The 22,074-nt window shown below is 34.4% G+C and overlaps 1 protein-coding gene across 3 annotated transcripts; it reads left to right on the plus strand.

The window, feature by feature from the left end:
- The first annotated feature begins 5,304 nt into the window (after positions 1-5,304).
- On the plus strand, positions 5,305-21,563 carry LOC105788075 (ferrochelatase-2, chloroplastic). 3 transcript variants are annotated; one of them, XM_052623765.1, is made up of 10 exons: positions 5,305-5,630; positions 7,527-7,803; positions 8,474-8,617; positions 9,431-9,532; positions 10,201-10,304; positions 10,407-10,533; positions 12,923-13,075; positions 19,769-19,869; positions 20,249-20,450; positions 21,049-21,563. In XM_052623765.1, exons 1-10 carry the CDS (start codon positions 5,530-5,532, stop codon positions 21,271-21,273), a joined length of 1,536 nt encoding a protein of 511 aa, XP_052479725.1. In that variant the 5' UTR covers positions 5,305-5,529; the 3' UTR covers positions 21,274-21,563. The 3 variants fall into 3 exon arrangements, with proteins under 3 accessions (XP_052479725.1, XP_052479723.1, XP_052479724.1); XM_052623764.1 differs by lacking the exon at positions 5,305-5,630 and adding an exon at positions 7,136-7,451; XM_052623763.1 differs by lacking the exon at positions 5,305-5,630 and having other exon boundaries at positions 7,134-7,803.
- The last annotated feature ends 511 nt before the right edge of the window (positions 21,564-22,074 follow it).

The raw sequence follows: 22,074 nt of genomic DNA on the forward strand, positions 1-22,074 counted from the left end.
TACTAGTTCATATTTATCGTTTAACTTAATGTCCCCTTTTTGCGTCATTTTACACTTCAAGCATGAACTTAGTATTTCATTTCCTTTCCACTCCCGTTTCCTATGCATATCACACAAGATATAAACATTACACTCAACCATAGTCGCAAGCTAGTCCTTTTTTGAAGACTAACCACATGATAAACCATTTTAATAAAGATTACAAACTTTAAACCTTACCACCCTTTTATGATCACAAGCATGTTTCCATCTAGGCATTTACCATCTCAATGCATAATTTTATCAATTTAATGTGGCGTAATCCAGCCACAACTTGGTCAAAGCCTAAGCATACACACCAAATACGCTAGTCAAATAAACAAATAGTATAAGCATTATAAGCATGGATAAGCACAACATTTATTTATGTATCAAACTTACCAACATGAGTTAATTCATAAACCATTTCTGACATTGCTACATACCAAATCATATACCAAATATACCACATACACATACTATGAAACTTTATTTTCTCACATGAACTTTAACCATAACTAATAATGCACAATTATAAACATCATTTCTTTTCAATCGTTTATCGATTATAATCGAGCATATGGCCAATTATACAAAAAATCATTCATATGTTCTTCCAATTTTCCTCCTCCTCCTCTCCATCCCACATCCTTAATGTGCATAACACACTTAAATAACATTAACTACAATTTCACTATTCACTCACATGTATATTCAAAGCTGTCTATTCGAGTCTGAGTCACTAAATTATTTTTCCCTGGAGCTACAGAACTCCAAATTAAGATTTGTGAATTTTCCCTGAAACTAGATTCACATATCTTCTTACCATAAAATTTTCATAATTTTTGGTTTATCAAAATAATACCGTTTATTCTTTAAAGTTTCTCCTATTTCACTGCTCGACAGTTCTGAACTCTCTTCATTAAAAATTAATTATTTCATTTTACAGAATTCAAATATTGTTTCCATTTGTTTCTCTTAAAATAGATTCACTAAGGATTCTAAAAATATAAAATTTATCCCATAATTACTTTTTTACAATTTTTGACAATTTTCCAAAGTTAGAACATGGGATTCCTAACTCATTCTGACTCTGTCTAACTAAACTTCAAATATCTCAAAATATATAACTCTTTTGCTTTCTATGTTTCTTTTATGTGAAAATAGACTCATTCGGCTTCAATTTAATATATTATTCAGCCTCTAATTCAATTTCCACCATTTTTGGTGATTTTTCAAAGTCACACAACTGTTGCTGTCTAAACTGTTTTATTGCTAAATGTACTCTTTCATAATTTCACTTTTTCACTTTCAATCACAATTCAATTCAAAATTCACTTTTCCATTTCTAAGTCGATATTCAATTCAATTCTACACCTATATTCATTATTCAATTACACTTAGTCAATTTCCCAATGAACACTTTGGAATAATAACAGATACTCGGTGGATTCAGCACATAGCAACCACCTTATTAATCAATGATGTCCGGTGGAATCAACACATAACAACCACCTTACTAATCAATGATGTTCGGTTCACATAGTAGCCTGCACATAGTACTACACACGTGATCAAAACTATCCGGTACGAATAGTAGCCATCACTTTCACTTTTACATAGTGGCCTACACACATGTGATCATTTCTGTCACTTCATTTGTATCCCTTTTTATTCCAAAGGTTCATTCGGGAATTTTTCACTTTTTCTCACTTTTCTTTTTATCGATCAATTTCAATTTCTCGTCTTTCTTGATTTATAGCAATACATTTAACTTATACAACATTCACACAATTCATTCCAGTCCAAAAATCATACTTTGGAAAAACTACATTTTTGCCCTTAAAGTTTCACAAAATTACAATTTTTCTCCTAGGCTCGTAAAATAATTTTTATTCAATTTCCTTGCATTTTAGGCCTAGCTGAACCATTTTCATAACTATAGCAGTTCACAGTACTCACTTATTCACACACTTGTGACATATTTTATAACTTTTACAAATTAATCCTTTTAGACATTTTTATCGAAAATCACTTAGTAAAAGACGTTCATCACACCCCAAACATTCATATTCTTCCATAAAACATCAAAATAATGGTAGAAATAGCTAGATCTTGTTACGAGGATTTCAAAAACGTAAAAATCATTAAAAACGGGGCTAGAACGGACTTACAATTGAGCTTGGAAGCTTGAAAACCCTAACCATGGCTTCCCCCTTACTAAGTTCGGCCTTATGGAGAAGATGGACAAAAATTGGCATTTAATTTTGTTTTTAATTCATTTTAATAACTAAATGGCCAAAATGCCCTTAATGAAAAACTTTGGAAACATGCCTAACCATGCCCATTTTTGTCCACTAAATTAACCAATGGTCTAATTACCATATAAGGACCTCCAATTTAAAATTTCATAACAATTGGACACCTCTAACATATAGAACTCAACTTTTGCACTTTTAAAATTTAGTCATTTTGACTACATTGAGTGCCCAAACGTCAAAATTTTCGAACGAAATTTTCACGAAATCATTTTATGAAATCGTAGACCATAAAAATATAATGAAAATAATTTTTTTTCTCGTCAAATTTGTGGTCCCGAAACCACTATTCTGACTAACCCCAATTTCGGGATGTTACACGTTTGTTCCTATTTAAGATGATCCTTCACAAACGTGAATTTCTAACTTCGAGTACGTGTCTTATTAATATATTATCGAGGTTCTATTCGGGTTCAAGAAATCACATCACACCTGAACTTATAAAAAATTAATGCTTGTATGTAGGTAGATGATGACTGAGGGATAAAGTGGAAGGACCAAGTCAGACACCGCTAGCATAGCACGAAGGGCATGGTAGCCGTATATGTGTATAGTGGGGCACCTTTAGAGGCCACGTTTCGGGGGTTGAGTTGGATATACTTGTATTAAAGTTTTAATTTAAAATTGTAAATAACTGTTAGGTTTAATAAGGTCTCAAATTTGTAAGAACTTATTATTCATATGATATAAGTTATAAAAGTAGTTAAATTTTGAAATTTGATATTGTCTAAGTATGTAATAAATCAGCTTAAAAATTTTGTTAAGTAATTCAGGTTGATTGTGACATTCGGTACCTGGACCCGATGATCGGATCAAGTATAAGATGTTACAATTTAGTGGTATTAGAGCCTCGATTTTGCCGATCCTGTAGACATAGAAAGTTAAGGAATAATTCCTATATGCATGCTATAATTAGATCGAGTCGGATATAGGGTGTTACATCATCATTGTTGTAGCTCCCTAGGCATAGTCGTATTCAAGAAGTTTTATGATGACCCTCCAGCTTTAGACAATATGCTATCTATGTTTGTTGCATTATCTGATGATGCACCTATCAGTTATCCCACCTTTTATATAACTTCCTAGTAAAAGTGTCTCAAGACAGACCACTTTGTAACCTACCTTTCGACTAAATGAGGGTCAATCATTATACCTACCACTTGGGCTAGATAGGTGGTGTTCTGGAAGACTTCACATGGATAACATAAAGTGACTCCCTCCCAGCGTTTGTTTGTATTGACTTCAACCGATCCACCTTCCAGTCTACTACAAACCATCTACTAATATGCGATGCGCTTCCCTCTTTTTTTTCAGATACTTGTTCACCATGGCTTAGCAACTCATTTTTTAATGTGAGCACTCCCCAAGCAACGCGTTCTTCAACAACCAATGAGAACCACTCGTGCAAAATAACCTCGTACTGCCTAAATGAATAATAGAATGGGCCCACTGTACATGCCCTTCACATACTCCATGGTGCCAACTTCCTCTATAACAACCTGCCACGTCACACTAGTAAACAAAATGACATTTCCTATAAATACCCTCTCAAATCATGAGAAAAGAATCTTTTAGCTCCTCAAGCAATCCTTAAGCACTTACCCTTTGCAACGTTGTTGCCTCAACCTTCTTCCAGCCATCTTACCTTTTCTTGTTTTGCATTTATTAAGGTGAATCGGTCTTCTTAACCCCACCACAATCTCCTCATTGTTCTTTTCCTTGTTGTACCTTATATAAACAAATATATATATAAGAAATAGAAAATTTCATATAATTGAAATCTATTTTAGTATTAGTACACAAAGTTGAATGGTAGATAATAAAGATGAACCCTAAAATATGCCATTGATTTTTGAAAACTTTTGGATGGGAATTATGGTTGAACCGATTTATACGTGGGTTCAATCAAATAAAAAAATTAAGTGTATTTTCATTTAAATTTGATTTTTAAAAATATGTATAGCTTTTTACAGGTTGTTTGTTAGTTTTTATAATAATTTCTTTTTATAATTTTTCATTTTTGAATTTAGCTATATTTTTAAATATATATTTAATCTGTTATATAGATATATTATAAAAAATTAAATTATGTGGAAATTCATGTTTAGCAATTAATTTGGAAAAAGTTTAAGGATGAAGTTGAATTTTTTAAAATTTTTCGATTAAATCTTCATTTATTTATTATAATTTCTTAATTGAGTTGGTATGTCGTAAGTTAAGTGACGAGTTAATTAAGCACAAATTTAATTAAAAATAAAATACTTCCATTTTATAAAATAAATTATAATATCTATATAATAAGATTTAAACTCATATCTCTTTAAATTTTTTAATTTATACTTAAAACTTAAATTAATTATTTATATCAATTATTTATGAATATATTTGATATACGAAAAAAATAAAAAAAATTTTTTGGGTGTTGGCCAGTACATTTAATTTCTTTTCTTTTTTTTAATCGATATATAATAGATATCTTGATTCGATTACGAAAAAAACAATTTTTTAAATTGTACTAGGTGCCAGCCATTGACAGACCAACACCTAAACATTTTTATTTTTATTTTTTTCATATACTGATATCTGACTCTGACACAAAAAAAAGAATTTTTTAAAATTGTCTTGAGTCTTACCATTGACAATTCAAGACCCAAATTTTTTTTTTTGTTTTTCTTTTTTCCCTTTTTCGTATATCAATATTATACAATTTAAAAAAAATACATGGGTTCCGGCCATTGACAGACCAAAACTTAAAAAATTAATTTTTTTAAGTCTAACACAATTATTAGATAATTATGGGTGTAAAATACGACTCAATTTTACTGTTTTTAGGTTATTTTGGTGATTATTTTTAAATCTATGTTATTTTTGTAAATATAATATTTTTTAAACTAGTTTAGTAAAATAGCCGTAGATATTTAATGTTTTTAAGGGTGATATGGGTAAAAAAACCGAATAAAAGTGGCGGAGAATTAAAAAGAAGAAGAAGAAAAAAAAGATAAAGAAATTTGAACAGTGATGGTTTGATTGAGTTCTCATGTGTTGCTCTCTCCTACCCACACCTTTCATCCCACTCTCTCTTCCTCTGTTTTGGTTTCCAGTTCTTTACTTTCCAGTAAACATGAAGATGGTGAGGATAGCATAATTATCTCTAGTATTAGATTATCCTATCTTTTTCTTAAAGATCGAAGCAATGAGAAGTGGTGGAATTCAGAGCTCAACTTGGTATTCAGCATCATCTTCCTCCACATTTCCTCATCCTCCATATCTCACCTCTGCCTCTCGCCATTGCAGGTTCCCCCTTCTATCCCTCTATTGGGTTTTCTTTGTTTTTCTAGCTTTCCCCCTAATCAATTTTTCATTTCATAGGCTGTCTATCTCTCAGAGGGTGTTTAGAATTTCTCTACTTTCAAGCTGTTCCTCCGGATTGTCTAAGACACAATTGTCAGTTTCTACACAACGGAACGAACAGAATTTGTTGTCCGTGGGCGTCGGTGCGGAAGCTTTGGTGACTTCAAACGCTCCAGGTGTCTCCAATGAGCCTCTTGTTGCCGAGGAAAAGATTGAGTGCTGTTATTGAACCTTGAGGTCCTGAAAATCTCGAAGATGTGCAGCCCTTCTTGTTTAACCTTTTGCCGACCCGGTTGGTAACCTTTTTTTGCTTTATGTATGACCCTTTTGAATATGTCAACACAAGTTCCTTGGTTTCTGATGTGGAATAATCTTTTGTTTAAGGTGCACTTACGTTGTTAGCTGTGCTACTAAGATCGTCATGATCCAACCAATATAAGTTATTTTGTCATTAGAGCTGTGGTTTGGTGAATCAAGCACAACCTCACTTCTTGAAAGGACTTGAAGAGCACTAAATTCTTATTGATAATAAGTAGAAAAGAATCTAATACAGTTATCGAATGAGCTCATTTTGCATGAAGATAAAGCCCTAAGACCCATATAGTATCTAATTATAACACTTAGCCAAGCTTGCACTCATTCTGAATCTGTTCTTTAGCCGATGCCATTAGCTCCCTCATTTCACTAATCTTGGTTGTGTATTGGACATCGAAGGCATCGATTTCAGGATGTAACTCTTCAAAATAAGCAGTATAATACTGGTTTTTGCCAATCGATACTGTGCATCCATTGTGGTTAATGCCTTTCTGCCATTAGCTATCTTGATGTCTAGTAGTATGTGTTTGCATTAATAAAGGAATCTAAAACCCCAAAACAATTAATCTGATAATATTTTGTCCCTGCTTCAAGTTAGTCAGATAACTTTTTAATCTATTCTGTTTTATCGTGAATTGACAGGATATTATACGGCTACCAAGGTTGTTTCAATTTTGCAAAAGCCTTTGGCACAGTTTATATCTGTTCTTAGAGCACCTAAGAGCAAGGAAGGCTATGCTTCAATTGGCGGTGGTTCTCCTCACGACAAATAACTGATGCTCAGGCATGATTGGTTTTGTTATCATTAGAGTTTCTGGTGGAGACATTTATGTGATTTTTTTCCTTTTTCGTATATCAATATTATACAATTTAAAAAAATACATGGGTTCGGCCATTGATGACAAAACTTAAAAATTAATTTTTTAAGTCTAACACAATTATTAGATAATTATGGGTGTAAAATACGACTCAATTTTACTGTTTTAGGTTATTTTGGTGATTATTTTTAAATCTATGTTATTTTGTAAATATAATATTTTTTAAACTAGTTTAGTAAAATAGCCGTAGATATTTAATGTTTTTTAAGGGTGATATGGGTAAAAAAACCGAATAAAAGTGGCGGAGAATTAAAAAGAAGAAGAAGAAAAAAAAGATAAAGAAATTTGAACAGTGATGGTTTGATTGAGTTCTCATGTGTTGCTCTCTCCTACCCACACCTTTCATCCCACTCTCTCTTCCTCTGTTTTGGTTTCCAGTTCTTTACTTTCCAGTAAACATGAAGATGGTGAGGATAGCATAATTATCTCTAGTATTAGATTATCCTATCTTTTTCTTAAAGATCGAAGCAATGAGAAGTGGTGGAATTCAGAGCTCAACTTGGTATTCAGCATCATCTTCCTCCACATTTCCTCATCCTCCATATCTCACCTCTGCCTCTCGCCATTGCAGGTTCCCCCTTCTATCCCTCTATTGGGTTTTCTTTGTTTTTCTAGCTTTCCCCCTAATCAATTTTTCATTTCATAGGCTGTCTATCTCTCAGAGGGTGTTTAGAATTTCTCTACTTTCAAGCTGTTCCTCCGGATTGTCTAAGACACAATTGTCAGTTTCTACACAACGGAACGAACAGAATTTGTTGTCCGTGGGCGTCGGTGCGGAAGCTTTGGTGACTTCAAACGCTCCAGGTGTCTCCAATGAGCCTCTTGTTGCCGAGGAAAAGATTGGAGTGCTGTTATTGAACCTTGGAGGTCCCGAAAATCTCGAAGATGTGCAGCCCTTCTTGTTTAACCTTTTTGCCGACCCGGTTGGTAACCTTTTTTTTTGCTTTATGTATGACCCTTTTTGAATATGTCAACACAAGTTCCTTGGTTTCTGATGTGGAATAATCTTTTGTTTAAGGTGCACTTACGTTGTTAGCTGTGCTACTAAGATCGTCATGATCCAACCAATATAAGTTATTTTGTCATTAGAGCTGTGGTTTGGTGAATCAAGCACAACCTCACTTCTTGAAAGGACTTGAAGAGCACTAAATTCTTATTGATAATAAGTAGAAAAGAATCTAATACAGTTATCGAATGAGCTCATTTTGCATGAAGATAAAGCCCTAAGACCCATATAGTATCTAATTATAACACTTAGCCAAGCTTGCACTCATTCTGAATCTGTTCTTTAGCCGATGCCATTAGCTCCCTCATTTCACTAATCTTGGTTGTGTATTGGACATCGAAGGCATCGATTTCAGGATGTAACTCTTCAAAATAAGCAGTATAATACTGGTTTTTGCCAATCGATACTGTGCATCCATTGTGGTTAATGCCTTTCTGCCATTAGCTATCTTGATGTCTAGTAGTATGTGTTTGCATTAATAAAGGAATCTAAAACCCCAAAACAATTAATCTGATAATATTTTGTCCCTGCTTCAAGTTAGTCAGATAACTTTTTTAATCTATTCTGTTTTATCGTGTAATTGACAGGATATTATACGGCTACCAAGGTTGTTTCAATTTTTGCAAAAGCCTTTGGCACAGTTTATATCTGTTCTTAGAGCACCTAAGAGCAAGGAAGGCTATGCTTCAATTGGCGGTGGTTCTCCTCTACGACAAATAACTGATGCTCAGGCATGATTGGTTTTGTTATCATTAGAGTTTCTGGTGGAGACATTTATGTGATATTAGGCCTACCATTTTCAGTTAACTACTATGCTGATTAAGTAATGTGGAAGAGAAAATTAAAGTTTTTGAATTTTCATGCATCTGAGTGTAGCCATTCACAAGCATGTGCTACAAGCATTCATTTTTTGTCATTCTTTTATGCTGCTATCTGACGTTCCTTTTAATGGCATTGTGCAAGAGAAATATTAAAATCATGCCCAAACTATTTTGAAGTAATTTTCATGCACCATTGCATCTTAGTCAGTGTGTGCCATGCACACATATGTGCCATAACCATTCACTTTTTTATATTTCGTTTATGCTGTTATCTGATTTTACTTTTACCCCTCCCCCCTATTGTTATTGGACATTTACACTTGCTCTTGCAAGTCTAGGCAATTTGTTAGGAACATGAAGATGAAATTACTCAAATGTTGAAACTGGTAATGCCAGTTACAGCCTTGCGGGTAATGCTTCTAGATTCGGTTTTTGCAGCTGTTCATTGTGACAATTAATTTTTTAATATAAATCTTTTTATATTTGCAATTGCAAAAACTGATGAGTCCAAACTGTGGAAATTGACAATTAATGGATGGCATTTAAATTTCTGCCACCAATTTAATTAAAACTCCAAAGAGCAGATATATAAATGACATTGTTTTGGCAAATGGTTTGGATGGCTCATAGGTTATTAAAGCTGAAATATATAGCAATCATGATGTGTTCATGTTTCTTTTGTAAGTTTTTGTAATTGTATTGCGATATCACTACCCATTTTAGGCTGAAGAGCTGAGAAAGTCACTTTGGGCAAAGAATGTTCCTGCAAAAGTTTACGTTGGCATGCGGTACTGGCATCCATTCACTGAAGAAGCTATTGAGCAGGTACTTTGTTAGGTTTAGTCTTATTTTTGGATGACTGGTACCTATTGTGGTAGCTTTTTTCTTATTTTACTAATCCACTTTTATTTTATTTTTCTTAACAAGCTTTATGGTTATTATACACGAACATCTCTATGACATATGAAAGTTTTAATTGGTAGAATTTCAGTTTAGAACATTCTGAAAATAAACCACATTCAAACTTGATTGGATTTGGAATTGCTTTAATACTTTTCATTATACAGAAATAAGTGAAAATACAAAGTATCGTTTAAGTGTTGTAATGTTTTCAATTGTAAGTTATCATGTAAATTTGCACATTTTAGTCTTTATTACTTGCTTTCTGAATTTATGGCTTTCAACTGGATGACTACTTTGTATGATTGGAATCAACTGACTTCATTTGGGTTGCTGCTTGTTTTCTTCTGGTCTTAGAAACGAGTCTAAGTTTTCATAGATAATATCGCTTTTGTTAGACCTTAGTTTTCATTGAGTAATTTCTTGTAATAATCTGCTTATTTCTTTTGGTAATTCTGTTGTCTATCAGGGTTGCCTATGGATGTATCAATCTACTATAAAAACTAATATTTATTTTCTCTCTGCCTTCTCTAATATAAATGTGGATTCTGATGATATACTGTTGTTTTACATTCCTCGTAACAAAATTGTAGATAAAGAAAGATGGAATAACAAAGCTTGTCGTACTTCCACTTTATCCACAATTTTCAATATCAACTAGCGGTTCAAGCCTTCGACTCTTGGAAAGTATATTTCGGTGAGGAATAAGAACACTTATCATGCATTCAGTGATTCAATCTATAAGGTTATTCTTAAATCAACTTTCTTTCTCTGACAATGTAATCAAATGGTTCATCAGTGATGATGAATATCTAGTGAACATGCAGCATACAGTCATACCTTCCTGGTATCAACGTGAGGGATATATAAAAGCTATGGCTAATTTAATTGAAAAGGAGCTGCAGAAGTTTGACCATCCTGAAAATGTATGAGTTTAAGACCTTTCTTGTATTCTTTTTGACTGAATTTTCTCAAATTGTCATTTTGTGGCTGTTCATGGCTGAAATGTAGTTGTGTTCTATTGTTTGATTTACACATCATGAAAAGAGTGTTACATCTGAATTTTGTATTAAACTGATGCAATGCTTGCCCCTAACTTTCTAATTCTCTTGTCATGTTTTGTTTCACTATATTATAAATCTTCAAGATACATGATGCTGATCATGAATGAAGTAGGTTAACTTCCTTCTGAAGTTCAGAAAATTAGCCTTTCAAAGTTGAGAAATACTATTCTGAGTAATCAGATGAACCGAACCAGCTTATATCTTATGTTTATAAAATGGTTTGACCTTTGGCATCCTTTAATCGTTGTATTATTAGACTCATGGGAATTGCCCAGTTGTTTATTGGTTTGTAAATATCTTATTGTGTGAAAGAAAGAATGGTTGGGTTTATATGTACAAAAATGACAACATAAATGTTGCGTTTATTTCTCATGCAATATGAGGAGTTAAGTCTCTGGGTAATTAAATCCGCTTTTGTTCACAGAGGTCGTATCATTCTCTTGCCCCATCACTGACATGCTAAATGGGTTCTTTTGTATTTCTTGGGTATCTGTATGCATTGATTCCTATCCTATTTCTTCTTGGAGATTGCCAGAACTGAATCAAATTATGGGGTGATGGAATAACGGTGCTGGTTCAGCTCTTTGACAGTTGAGAACAGTTCAAAACCTATGTTTTGGGAGAGATGTTCAGCTAATATCTTCATGTGATGTTCAACCGGTCTAAGAAATATTTTATTTTGACAAAATTATCTATTGAAGAAAATTAAACAAATGATTGAAGTTTTTGCTCCTGCAGTTTGATTCAATAGTTTTGTTTTATGATACAGTCAAGTTGCAAAGATATTAGTTGTTAATTGATTGCTAGAAGCACATAAATTAAGTTTTGGCAAGTTTGATTTTCTTGCTTGAAATAAAACTTCCATGCAATACAGTGAGACGGGTATTGCTGCCTAGGTGCTCAGTCTAAGTCTTTGGATGGTGTGGTTAAAGTTACTTGTTTCTGTTTATTTGAAGAGAGCAATTCTAGTTAACAAAGGGGAATGTATTTTTGCCTGTATTCACCCTAAATGAACTGATCAGGCCTTTGAAATTTCCTCTTAGTGTTTATTAAAAAACAGTTATTATAGTATAAATACAAACAATTTTTTTAAACACTTCAATATCTTTTGTTAAATGCTAGCTGTAATCTGTCATAACATAATTCTTAGGGAATATTTTATTTAAACCTTGAATGTGGCTGAAATCCCCATAATTTTAAGTATGCCTATTTGAAATGTCTATTGAATAGCTTGCTTGCATATACAAGGAAGTCTTGATAATTGTTGGAGAGGTCAAGCTTATTAACTTGTAAATAATTATAAATTTAAAAATATAGTTTTTGGTTGTAGAAGGTTTTTTATTATCAGCATGTAGTGGGATCAATTTTATAAGATCTTCTAACCAAGACAGACTATTCTGGTTGTGGGATCTCAAATGGTTTCCATTAGGAATATGGTTCTACATGTTAAATGAAAAGTTTCAGAAATATGCAAGGACTTGAAGAGTGGTAATTTTTGTTTGTGGAGTCATCACTGTTAAGGATGTGTCTTTCTCTTTATAATTAAATGATTGTCCGAGGACTACTCAAATTTTGACGGCTGGGTCGTTTCCTATTAAGTAGATGGCATTAATCATCTTGATGATGGCCTGAAGAAATGTAAACACTGAAGACCCTTTCTTTAGGATATTATGGGTATCCAACTTGCTCTCTCTGGAACTACTCATTAACTTTCTGTCTGAACTGCAGTTTATTAGTTATCAAGACATTTTTCACTAATATCTGGATTAAGATTGCATGCATGATATTGATGCATTAAAAAAGCTAGGAGTTGCATTTGCTTTCCTGGTTTTTGGCTCCTAAAATTTTTAATTTCTAACTTGCCTGATTTTAGAATATTTCATGACCAAACTTTAGATTGCAGTTAGTTTGAAGTGGCACTGTATTTATTGAGGTGTCAAGTAACCTTTTGCTTTTCTATCTTTATCCTATTTATTTACACTTTAAATCCTTTTTAACTGCATAATAAATCAATATGATATGTTGGTATCATTCTCTACAAAGTCTTCGATGTCTCATGGATCACTTGGGAGTCATGTGGTGAAGGGGGCCTTGCCTATTAACTTTTTGCAAGATTCAGATTTTAGATTTAAAAATAAAAAATAAAAAATGTACTTCCTTGTTTTGCTGTTATTGTTGGAGCTTTTTATGTCTTTTAACTTAAAAGTTACCATCCTACAATGTTTATACTAATTGAGATTGCGTATTACAGGTGATAATATTTTTTAGTGCACATGGGGTGCCACTTGCCTACGTAGAAGAGGCAGGTGATCCTTACAAGGCAGAGATGGAAGAATGTGTGGATTTGATAATACAGGAATTAGAGAAGAGAAAGATCACTAATGCTTACACTCTTGCTTATCAGGTACTTATATTTGGAATATTACTCTAGACTAATCTTTGATAATAGAGGAATTAGAGAAGAGAAAGATCACTAATGCATACACTCTTGCTTATCGGATACTTATATTTGGAATATTACTTCAGACTCATCTATTTCACTTCTTAGTTTTGTGGTTAAAACTTTTGATATCTTGTAAGTTTGGATTCTGGAATTACGTGGATGGATAGTAAAATCTTTTATTAATTGTAGGAAAGTTCCAATCTAAATGCTTATGGAGGTTCTGGTACCTCTTCAGAATATTTCTATGCTTGTTGTATAATGCTTTAACAAAAAAATAATTTTCCCACTGTTGCACTATTACTTTAGTTTGATGATGACTAACGAATGTGTAGGTAAAGCTTCTACTGTACTGATATTAAGATTTTATCCATTCAGTTGGCTATCAGTCAATATTCTTTTACTTAGGCATTACAAAAATTAAGACGAAATCTTTAGCATTTGCCATGTAGAAATTAGAGTAATTTTCTTTATTTCTATATTATTCAATAAAACATATTACACCTTTATATATACAAACTATGTCTCTAATCTAGGAAACTCTAAGTTAGGAAAGATACTAATATTAGGAGATATGATCCCTTAAAATAAGGGATTGTAATAAAAAGAATATTTTCAGAATCCCTTAACTGAAGGGATGGCATATATTTCTATAATTCCTACACTCCCCCTCAAGCCGGAGGATATACATTGTATAATCCCAGCTTGAATAGGAATTTATTGAAAACAGGCTTGGGCAAAGCCTTAATAAGAATGTCTGCAATCTGTCCTTCTGAAGGAATGTATGAAAGAGTGGCTGTCTTTTTGTTGACTTGGTCAGCAATAAAATGCCTATCGATCTCAACGTGCTTTGTTCGGTCATGTTGAACTGGGTTCTTGACAATCTGAATGGCAGGTTGATTATCACACAAAACTTCAAAGTGATCCTCCTGATTAGCGCCAAGTTCTTTTAATAATTTAAGTAGCCAAATATCTTCGCATATTCCCAAAGCTAGTGCTCTAAATTCTACTTCAGCACTACTTCTTGAAACGACAGATTGTTTTTTACTTCTCCAAGTTGTAAGGTTACTCCAAACAGAAGTGCAGTAGCCACTAGTGGATCCACTAGTGGATCTTTTTTCAGTGAGATCTCCAGCCCAACTAGAGTCTGTAAAAATCTTAATAGTTCTGTCTTGTGTCTTCTTAGACATTAAGTCGTGTCCTGGAGTTTTCTTCAAGTACTTGAGAATTCTATTTGCTGTTGCCATATGCTCTTCAGTAGGATTAGTCATGTGTTGACTTATCACATTTACGGGAAAGGCTATATCTGGCCTCGTCAAGGATAAGTAAATTAGTTTCCCAACTAATCTTTAAAATTCTCTCTGTCTATTAAAGACCCATCTTCTTTGTTGAATCTCAAGTTTGCCTCCATTGGTGTATCAGCTGGCTTACAACCAAGAAAACCAGTTTCTTTGAGTAAATCAAGTACATACTTTCTTTGATTGATCACAAGTTCTTTTGATCTTGCCACCTCCACTCCTAGGAAATTCCTTAGCTTTCCCAAGTCCTTGGTTTCGAATTCCCTGTTTAACTTCTTCAAATTGCTAATCTCTTCCTCATCATCTCCAGTAAGAATTATGTCATCCACGTACACAATTAGGATAATTTTCTTATTTGTAGAAGTTACCTTGATGAAATGTGTATGATCGGCAAGGGACTGCTTGTAGCCGTTTTTAAGAATGACTTTAGTGAACCTCTCGAACCAAGCTTTGGGTGATTGTTTTAACCCGTATAGAGACTTGTTGGCTTACAAACCTTGTTGCTACTTTCAACAGATTTTAAGCCAGGTGGCAATTTTATATATACTTCTTCCTCTAGCTTGCCATTAAGAAATGCGTTTTTTACATCAAGTTGGTGTAATTGCCAATCGCAATTTGCAACCAAACTTAGGAGTACTCGAACAGTGTTAAGCTTTGCCACAGGTGCAAAAGTTTCTGTGAAATCTATCCCATATGTTTGTGTAAAGCCTCTAGCCACTAGTCTAGCTTTGTATCGTTGGATATTGCCATTGGAGTTATACTTTATAGTAAAGATCCATTTACAATTAACAGCCTTTTTTCCTTGAGGAAGGTCTGTAACGGTCCAAGTAGCATTTTTCTCTAGTGCACAAATTTCCTCTTCAACAACTCTTCTCCATTTCGGATCCTTTAGAGCTTCAGCTATGCTTGTGGGAACCTGTTCTTTATCCAAGGTTGCTGTAAATGCTTGAAAAGAAGGCATCAATAAATTATAACCAGCAAATTTTTCAATAAGATGCTTGGTGCACTGTCTAACCCCTTTTCTAATAGCAATAGGGAAGTCATCTAGAGTAGTAGACTTACTAATTTCTTTTTCCATGCAGCTGGACCCAAATCCAATTCTCGGCAAGAATCAGATTGCAAAACAGTCTCAGGGATATGTTTTCTTTTAATTGTGTAGACACGAAGCTGTTTGGGTGGTGTTGTTTTTGGAAGACTTTCAGTGGGAGTAGGTGTATTTTCAGGAAGGGTGTTTAAAGTAGGTGTGAGTGAATTAGTGATAGGTATTACAGGAGAATCAATGGGAGTAGTCACGGGTGACAAATCTGCAGGTAAAGGCGAAAATAGTGGCAATTCTGAAGGTTGAGAATGAAGAATAGAAGGAGATACCTGATGTGGCTGAAAATCACTCTATGGCCCCCTCTGAATTTCAGCTGGAGTGAAATAAGGATCCTGCTCATAAAATGTTATATCCATAGTGGTAAACAATCGTTTAGGAGGATGATAGCATTTATAACCCTTCTTAAGTGAAGAATACCCAACTAGTACACATTTTAAAGACTTAGGGTCTAACTTGGACTTATTAGGAGCAATATTTTGGATAAAAACAGTGCAACCAAAGATTTTAAGTGGCAGAATGGAGGAGATAGTCTTAAAATGGGGAAAGTGCTGCAAAAATATAGATTGAGGTGTTTGAAATTTTAAAACCTTACTAGGCATTCGGTTGATTAAATACGTGGCAGTTAATAAGGCTTCCCCCCACAAATATTTGGGAACATTAGTTGTAAACAGAAGAGAACGAGTGACTTCAAGGAGGTGCCTATTTTTCTGTTCGGCAATGCTGTTTTGCTGTGGGGTTCCAACACAAGAATTAAGCTGAATTATGCCCTTTTCCCTGAAAAAATCACCCAAAGACCTAGCATCATCAGATTTAAAGAGCTGGATTTTAGACCCTAATTGAGTGAGAACCATGTTATAAAATTTTGCAAAAACACCAGCAGTTTCAGATTTTTCTTTCAGCAAGTGATCATCAATGAAAGTGATAAACCACTTACAATTATCAGCATTCTTCACCGGAGAAGGACCCCAAATATCACTATGGATCAAAGCAAAGGGGTGAGAAGGCGTGTATGGAGAAGGAAAATAAGATGATTTAGTATGTTTGGCAAGAGAGCAAACTTTGCAAGAAAAAAAAATTGGCCTTTTATTAATGAATAGAGCAGGAAACAATTTTGCAAGGTATTAGAAACTAGGATGGTCTAAACGAAAGTGCCATAACATAACAGTATCAACTTTTTTAAAAGCGGTGAAAGATTTGGAGATCTTGGTTTTAGGAGAGGAAGGGAGGATGTAGAGGCCATTCTGTAAGCTGACCTTACCAATCATCTTCTTCGAGTTCAGTGCATGCAAAATACAATCAAGATCATTAAAAATTGTGGAACAGTGCAAGTCTGTGGAAATTTTACTTACGGAAATGAGATTGCAAGCCAGATTTGGTAAAAAAAGAATATTTTTAAGTGCAATTTGTTCATTGAGAACAACAGTGCCATGTCCTATTTTGCACAAGGAACCATCAGCCGTTTTGACAGCTTTACCAAAGGTTTGGGAAAAAGTGCGAAACAAGGCCTTGTTACCAGTCATATGATCCGTAGCACTAGAATCGAGGATCCAATTAGGAGTCAATTGGGAGGAGAAAAATGCTGTAGAAGAAGGGTTACCTTCTGGTTCTTTCATGACCAGATTACCCTCACAAGACCCTTGAAACTTTCCAAACAGTGTTTGAAGTTCAGCAATTTGCTCTTTGGTGAAGCTAGTGACAGATGTGGCAACGGCAAGGCTTGATTTATTATCTCGAGAGTTCTTGGACTTCTAGTCCTGAAGCTTACCATGAAGCTTCCAACACTTCTCCTTGGAATGACCGAGCTTTTTGCAATGATCACACCAAGGTCTCCCCCGTTTGGAAGAGGGAGATGAGTGATATGTCAGTAAGGCAGATCCTTCAGGAGTGGAATATGGTTCATCAAGCAGCATCACACGCCTTCGGCTTTCTTCCTTCTTGACCATAAAGAAGGTTTCTCGAAGGGAGGGAAGAGGAGAAATAGCCAGGACCCTGCCGCGAACATCGTCTAGGTCCTTATTTAAGCCTTGTAGAAATTGAAAAAGTCTTCGCTGAGTGACAATTTGCTGATAAAGGGCAGCATCTCTTGGATCTGCCCAATCATGCTGTGCATACAAATCTAATTGCTGCCAAAGAGCGGTAAGGGTATTGTGGTAGAGAGTAACGGGCATGGTTCCTTGCTTAAGGGTGGCTGCCTGATTTTCAACATGATACAATTCGGCAATGTTATCAGTGCTAGAGTAGGTTTCGCGGACTGCACTCCAGATGTCAGCGGCTGTGGTGTAAAGAAGAAAGTTTCTGCTTATACTCGGGGTCATGGAATTAAGGAGCCAAGTCATAACCTGACCATTGTCACGCATCCACTTAGCAAAACCAGTGTCAAGCACAATAGACTTCTTGATTTCACCAGTAAATAGCCCAATCTTTCTCTGTCCAAGAGAAAAATCTTAACCGATTGGGACCATTCTAGAAAATTGTTGCCATTCAATCGATGACAGGTGATAGTCAAACCAGACGAATCTGATTGAACATTAGAACCAGAAAAATTTTCTGGATTTGAAGTAATCTCTGGAGTAGAAGAAGGAGATGTAGAAGAAGTCTCGGACATGGTCTAGGTTGGAAAGAAACTGTAACCTAATCTGAGACCATATAAAAATTGAAGTAATTCTCTGTATTTCTATATTATTCAATAGAACATATTACACCTTTATATATACAAACTATGTCTTTAATCTAAGAAACTCTAAGTTAGGAAAGATAGTAATATTAGGAGATATGATCCCTTAAAATAAGAGATTGTAATAAAAAAAATATTTTCAGAATTCCTTAATTGAAGGGATGACATATATTTCTATAATTCCTACAAGCCATCCTTTGGCTTGAGCTAGGCTGAAGGTTTTGCTGACTAGGCTATATTATTGTTTTTCAACAAATTTCATTAAAGTTAGATGATGAAGGTAAAAACCATTCAATGAATTATTATCGTGCGATTGATGTATTAAATCTAAATACAACATTTATTAATGTAGAAAATGTTGTAATTTTTGTTTCCTTAGAGTGTTTATACTGTCATATTACAATATATCCATATATCTATTTTTGACTTTTTGATCTTCTTTAACCAACTGCAAAGATGTGGACAGTAGGTAAATCAGGAGCTCAAACACATAGGCAACCGTTAACATAGGTTTAGCTACTTCAAATAAATGACATCTGCCTAGTTTATTTTTCCCAGGCTTACAGATTAGGAATTTGAACTCTTTTTCTGTTTGCAATTGATGCTGTTAGCAAGTATCCAGTTTTTTGCTACTATAGCTTTGAATATGGGAAATGGCTCTGACATATTGGCGTTACTCTACGCCAGTTTAGCTGAGGTTTGATGCAGTATTTTCTTTAGGTCAAGCCTCTTTTCCTAACAACAATTAATTTTGAGTTGAATATTTACATGGATTTTAGTCCCAGCTTCTATATTCAGTTTATCCTATTTGTCATCTTATTTTTCATAGCTCAAATGATAAACCCGTTTGGCCTCAATTGTTTATTAAGTCTACTTGGAGGATTGTTTAAAGATCATGCTTATGAAGAAAAGTTTGCTTATTTTAGATGCTTTTATATTTAAGTTGTCTCTCTATGTTGATTATCAAGAGGTTTTGGGTTAGATATTGAACATCTTCTTCCATCTAATAGACTTGCTTTTTGTAAGGAAGACATTGAACATCTTCTGCCTAAAAATTTGACCTTTTTGTTTAGATTTGTTTGTTTATTGTTCATGAACATATTTTTAATTGTTAAAGAACATGTTTGATTATGTTCATTAATATTTGTTTAATGCTAACAAACAATTTCTTCTGATTTTTACAAACCAAGCTCCAATTTTAAACGAGTAGAACTTGAACCCAATTTTTCAATTCTTTAAATAACGCCATGCAACTCCTTAGAGGGTTAAGGTTCAGAAATGCGTAGATGAACACGAAAGAAGGTTTGTTCATTCATGCCTAAGTCATTTACAGCCCTACTCTTTAGAGGGGTAAGGTTTAGATTCAAACCTTTGTTCCTCCTTCAGACTTCCTTTCTATGTGCCAAAACTATCTAAATTAATTTCTCGAGTCAGGGTTTGGGCTTGAGTACCATTTTTTTACTTTGGATTTATGTTGGGTCTGACTGGATATATAGTGAAGTAGGCCAGGTTTGGGTACTATCTTGACCATTGACTTTTCCCACATGTCTAGCTCTTTTTGTTAATGGTTATTAATGTTCTTGCAGAGCAGAGTTGGGCCAGTGGAATGGTTGAAGCCCTACACTGATGAGACAATAATTGACCTAGGGGGAAAAGGAGTAAAAAGTCTTTTGGCAGTACCAATTAGGTAATTATATAAATGTCACAATGATAATGTGTGCTGGGTGATTAAATCAAATAGCTTCTGGTTAAGTCTTTGTTGGTAGCTGTTTGTTGCATTTTTCTTCAATCATAACATCTTTCTCTGGCTTCCATTCCCCCCCCCCCCCCCCCAAAACTTGATATTTGATTCACCTACTTCTTAGGTGAGCGTACTGGAACTCCTGAAGAAATTAATGTTGAGTATAATAAGTTAACTTTAGACTCTGGTACAGGAAACTAGGATCATGTGATAGTATAATGGCAACAAATAGCTTCTATTTAACTTTCTCTAGCAATTAGTGTTCCATTCTTTATTCAATCATTAACTTCTTTTGGCTACTATAACTTTCATATTTGATTCACAGCTTTGTCAGTGAGCATATTGAAACTCTTGAAGAGATTGATGTTGAGTACAAAGAATTGGCTTTAGAATCTGGTATTGAAAACTGGGGTCGTGTTCCTGCGCTAGGGTGTGAACCAATGTTCATTTCAGACTTGGCAGATGCTGTAATTGAGAGTCTTCCTTATGTTGGTGCCATGGCAGTTTCAAATCTTGAAGCTAGACAGGTACCTTATAGTTTCCGCAAATTATTTTAATTGAACAGAAGTGCCTTACCTAAAATATAGAAATATGGCTTGGATTTATATAATATTTGAATACTCAATTATGTCAGTATGAGGTGTATGTATGTATTTTGGTGAAGAAGGGCTCATTCATTTTAGAATGGGCATGTTTGCAGGTAGTTGCATGTTTGTGCATGGTGCAGATAGTTGTCTTGGGATGGTTAATAGAAAAGTAGGAAGAAAAGCTTCCAAAAACTATAAGTGGACATAAGAATACATTGACGAAATCCTGCAGCTAGTTATTTGTATTTTACAGAACATATGGGGTCTGTAGGTGCTTTCTTTGTCCTCAAGTGAGGCTTTTCTCTAAAAATTTCTAGGCTGAGAATTAATCTACCAGTTAGATTTAAGGGTCAATAGAGTAAACTTAGGATAAAAAAATTGTCTGCAAATGCGACACAACCGAATATATATGTATATATGTTAGTAGTACTAAAAAAAAGAAAAAAGAAAAACCCTAATTTGTTGTTTCAGTTGCATAATGTACCTTATTGTACCAAGCATTCTATGAGTTGAGCAAATAATCTTTTATTTTGTGCAGTCATTAGTTCCCCTTGGCAGTGTGGAAGAGCTATTGGCTACATATGATTCACAACGGAGGGAGCTGCCACCACCTGTGACTGTTTGGGAATGGGGTTGGACAAAAAGTGCTGAAACGTGGAACGGTAGAGCAGCCATGCTGGCAGTGCTCATGCTATTGCTCCTAGAGGTCACAACTGGTGAGGGATTTCTGCATCAGTGGGGCATATTGCCCTTGTTCCGCTAAATTAACTCTACCACTCTCAAGTCTCAATGCAATATAGAGATAATTAATGAAGATAAGTGTAAATTTTCAAAAGCTGCAACTTATATTCATTCTATTAGAGTATTTTTAATAGTTAAAGTACATTGGATGCTAAGATATATTTATGTATGTATATATTGATGCCTTAGTCACACTGGTTATCTTAACAGTTTAGAAACAGGTTCTGCAGGTTTGTTGTGGGTGAAACGGGAATCATTATAGCGGTCTTGTAGTCTCTTTCAAATTCAATATATGCTTGAGGATTTTCTTCCCTTCTCTTTTCATTTTGTTTGGGATAGATTTCTGCCAATAGTAGTATCAGGAAATATTGTTCCTTGCAGAACATCTCTATATTGAGAAGGTTGTGGAGCTAAGCTTAAGAAGGTTGACAAGATTCTTAGGTTTGCTCTATTGCTGGGATGTCTTGGAGAGCATGGTTTGGAGGCTCAGATATGGATATTGTTAAGAATTCTATTTAACCTTTCTCTGGAGTACTAAGTGTTTTTGTCTTTCCCTCTCCTCATTGATCACACTGTGCACTTGCACTTAAGTTTGCAAGTAGCAGTGTCCTTGTTAAAATAAGTTACATGAGTGTAACTTTCACTAAACTACCATTATATCCATTATTTTTACAACTTCTCTCACAGTACCTTGCATGTTACACCTAACATCTGACCCAATTGTCAGATCTAAATGTGTGACGTTACATTACATTGCCAAAACGACTTAGCCTAACTTGACATAAATTTGCAAAATTTAAATTTATATTCTTCTTTCAGAACA

This window comes from Gossypium raimondii, chromosome 11 (assembly GCF_025698545.1).
Source record: "Gossypium raimondii isolate GPD5lz chromosome 11, ASM2569854v1, whole genome shotgun sequence".
Taxonomy (NCBI): domain Eukaryota; kingdom Viridiplantae; phylum Streptophyta; class Magnoliopsida; order Malvales; family Malvaceae; genus Gossypium; species Gossypium raimondii.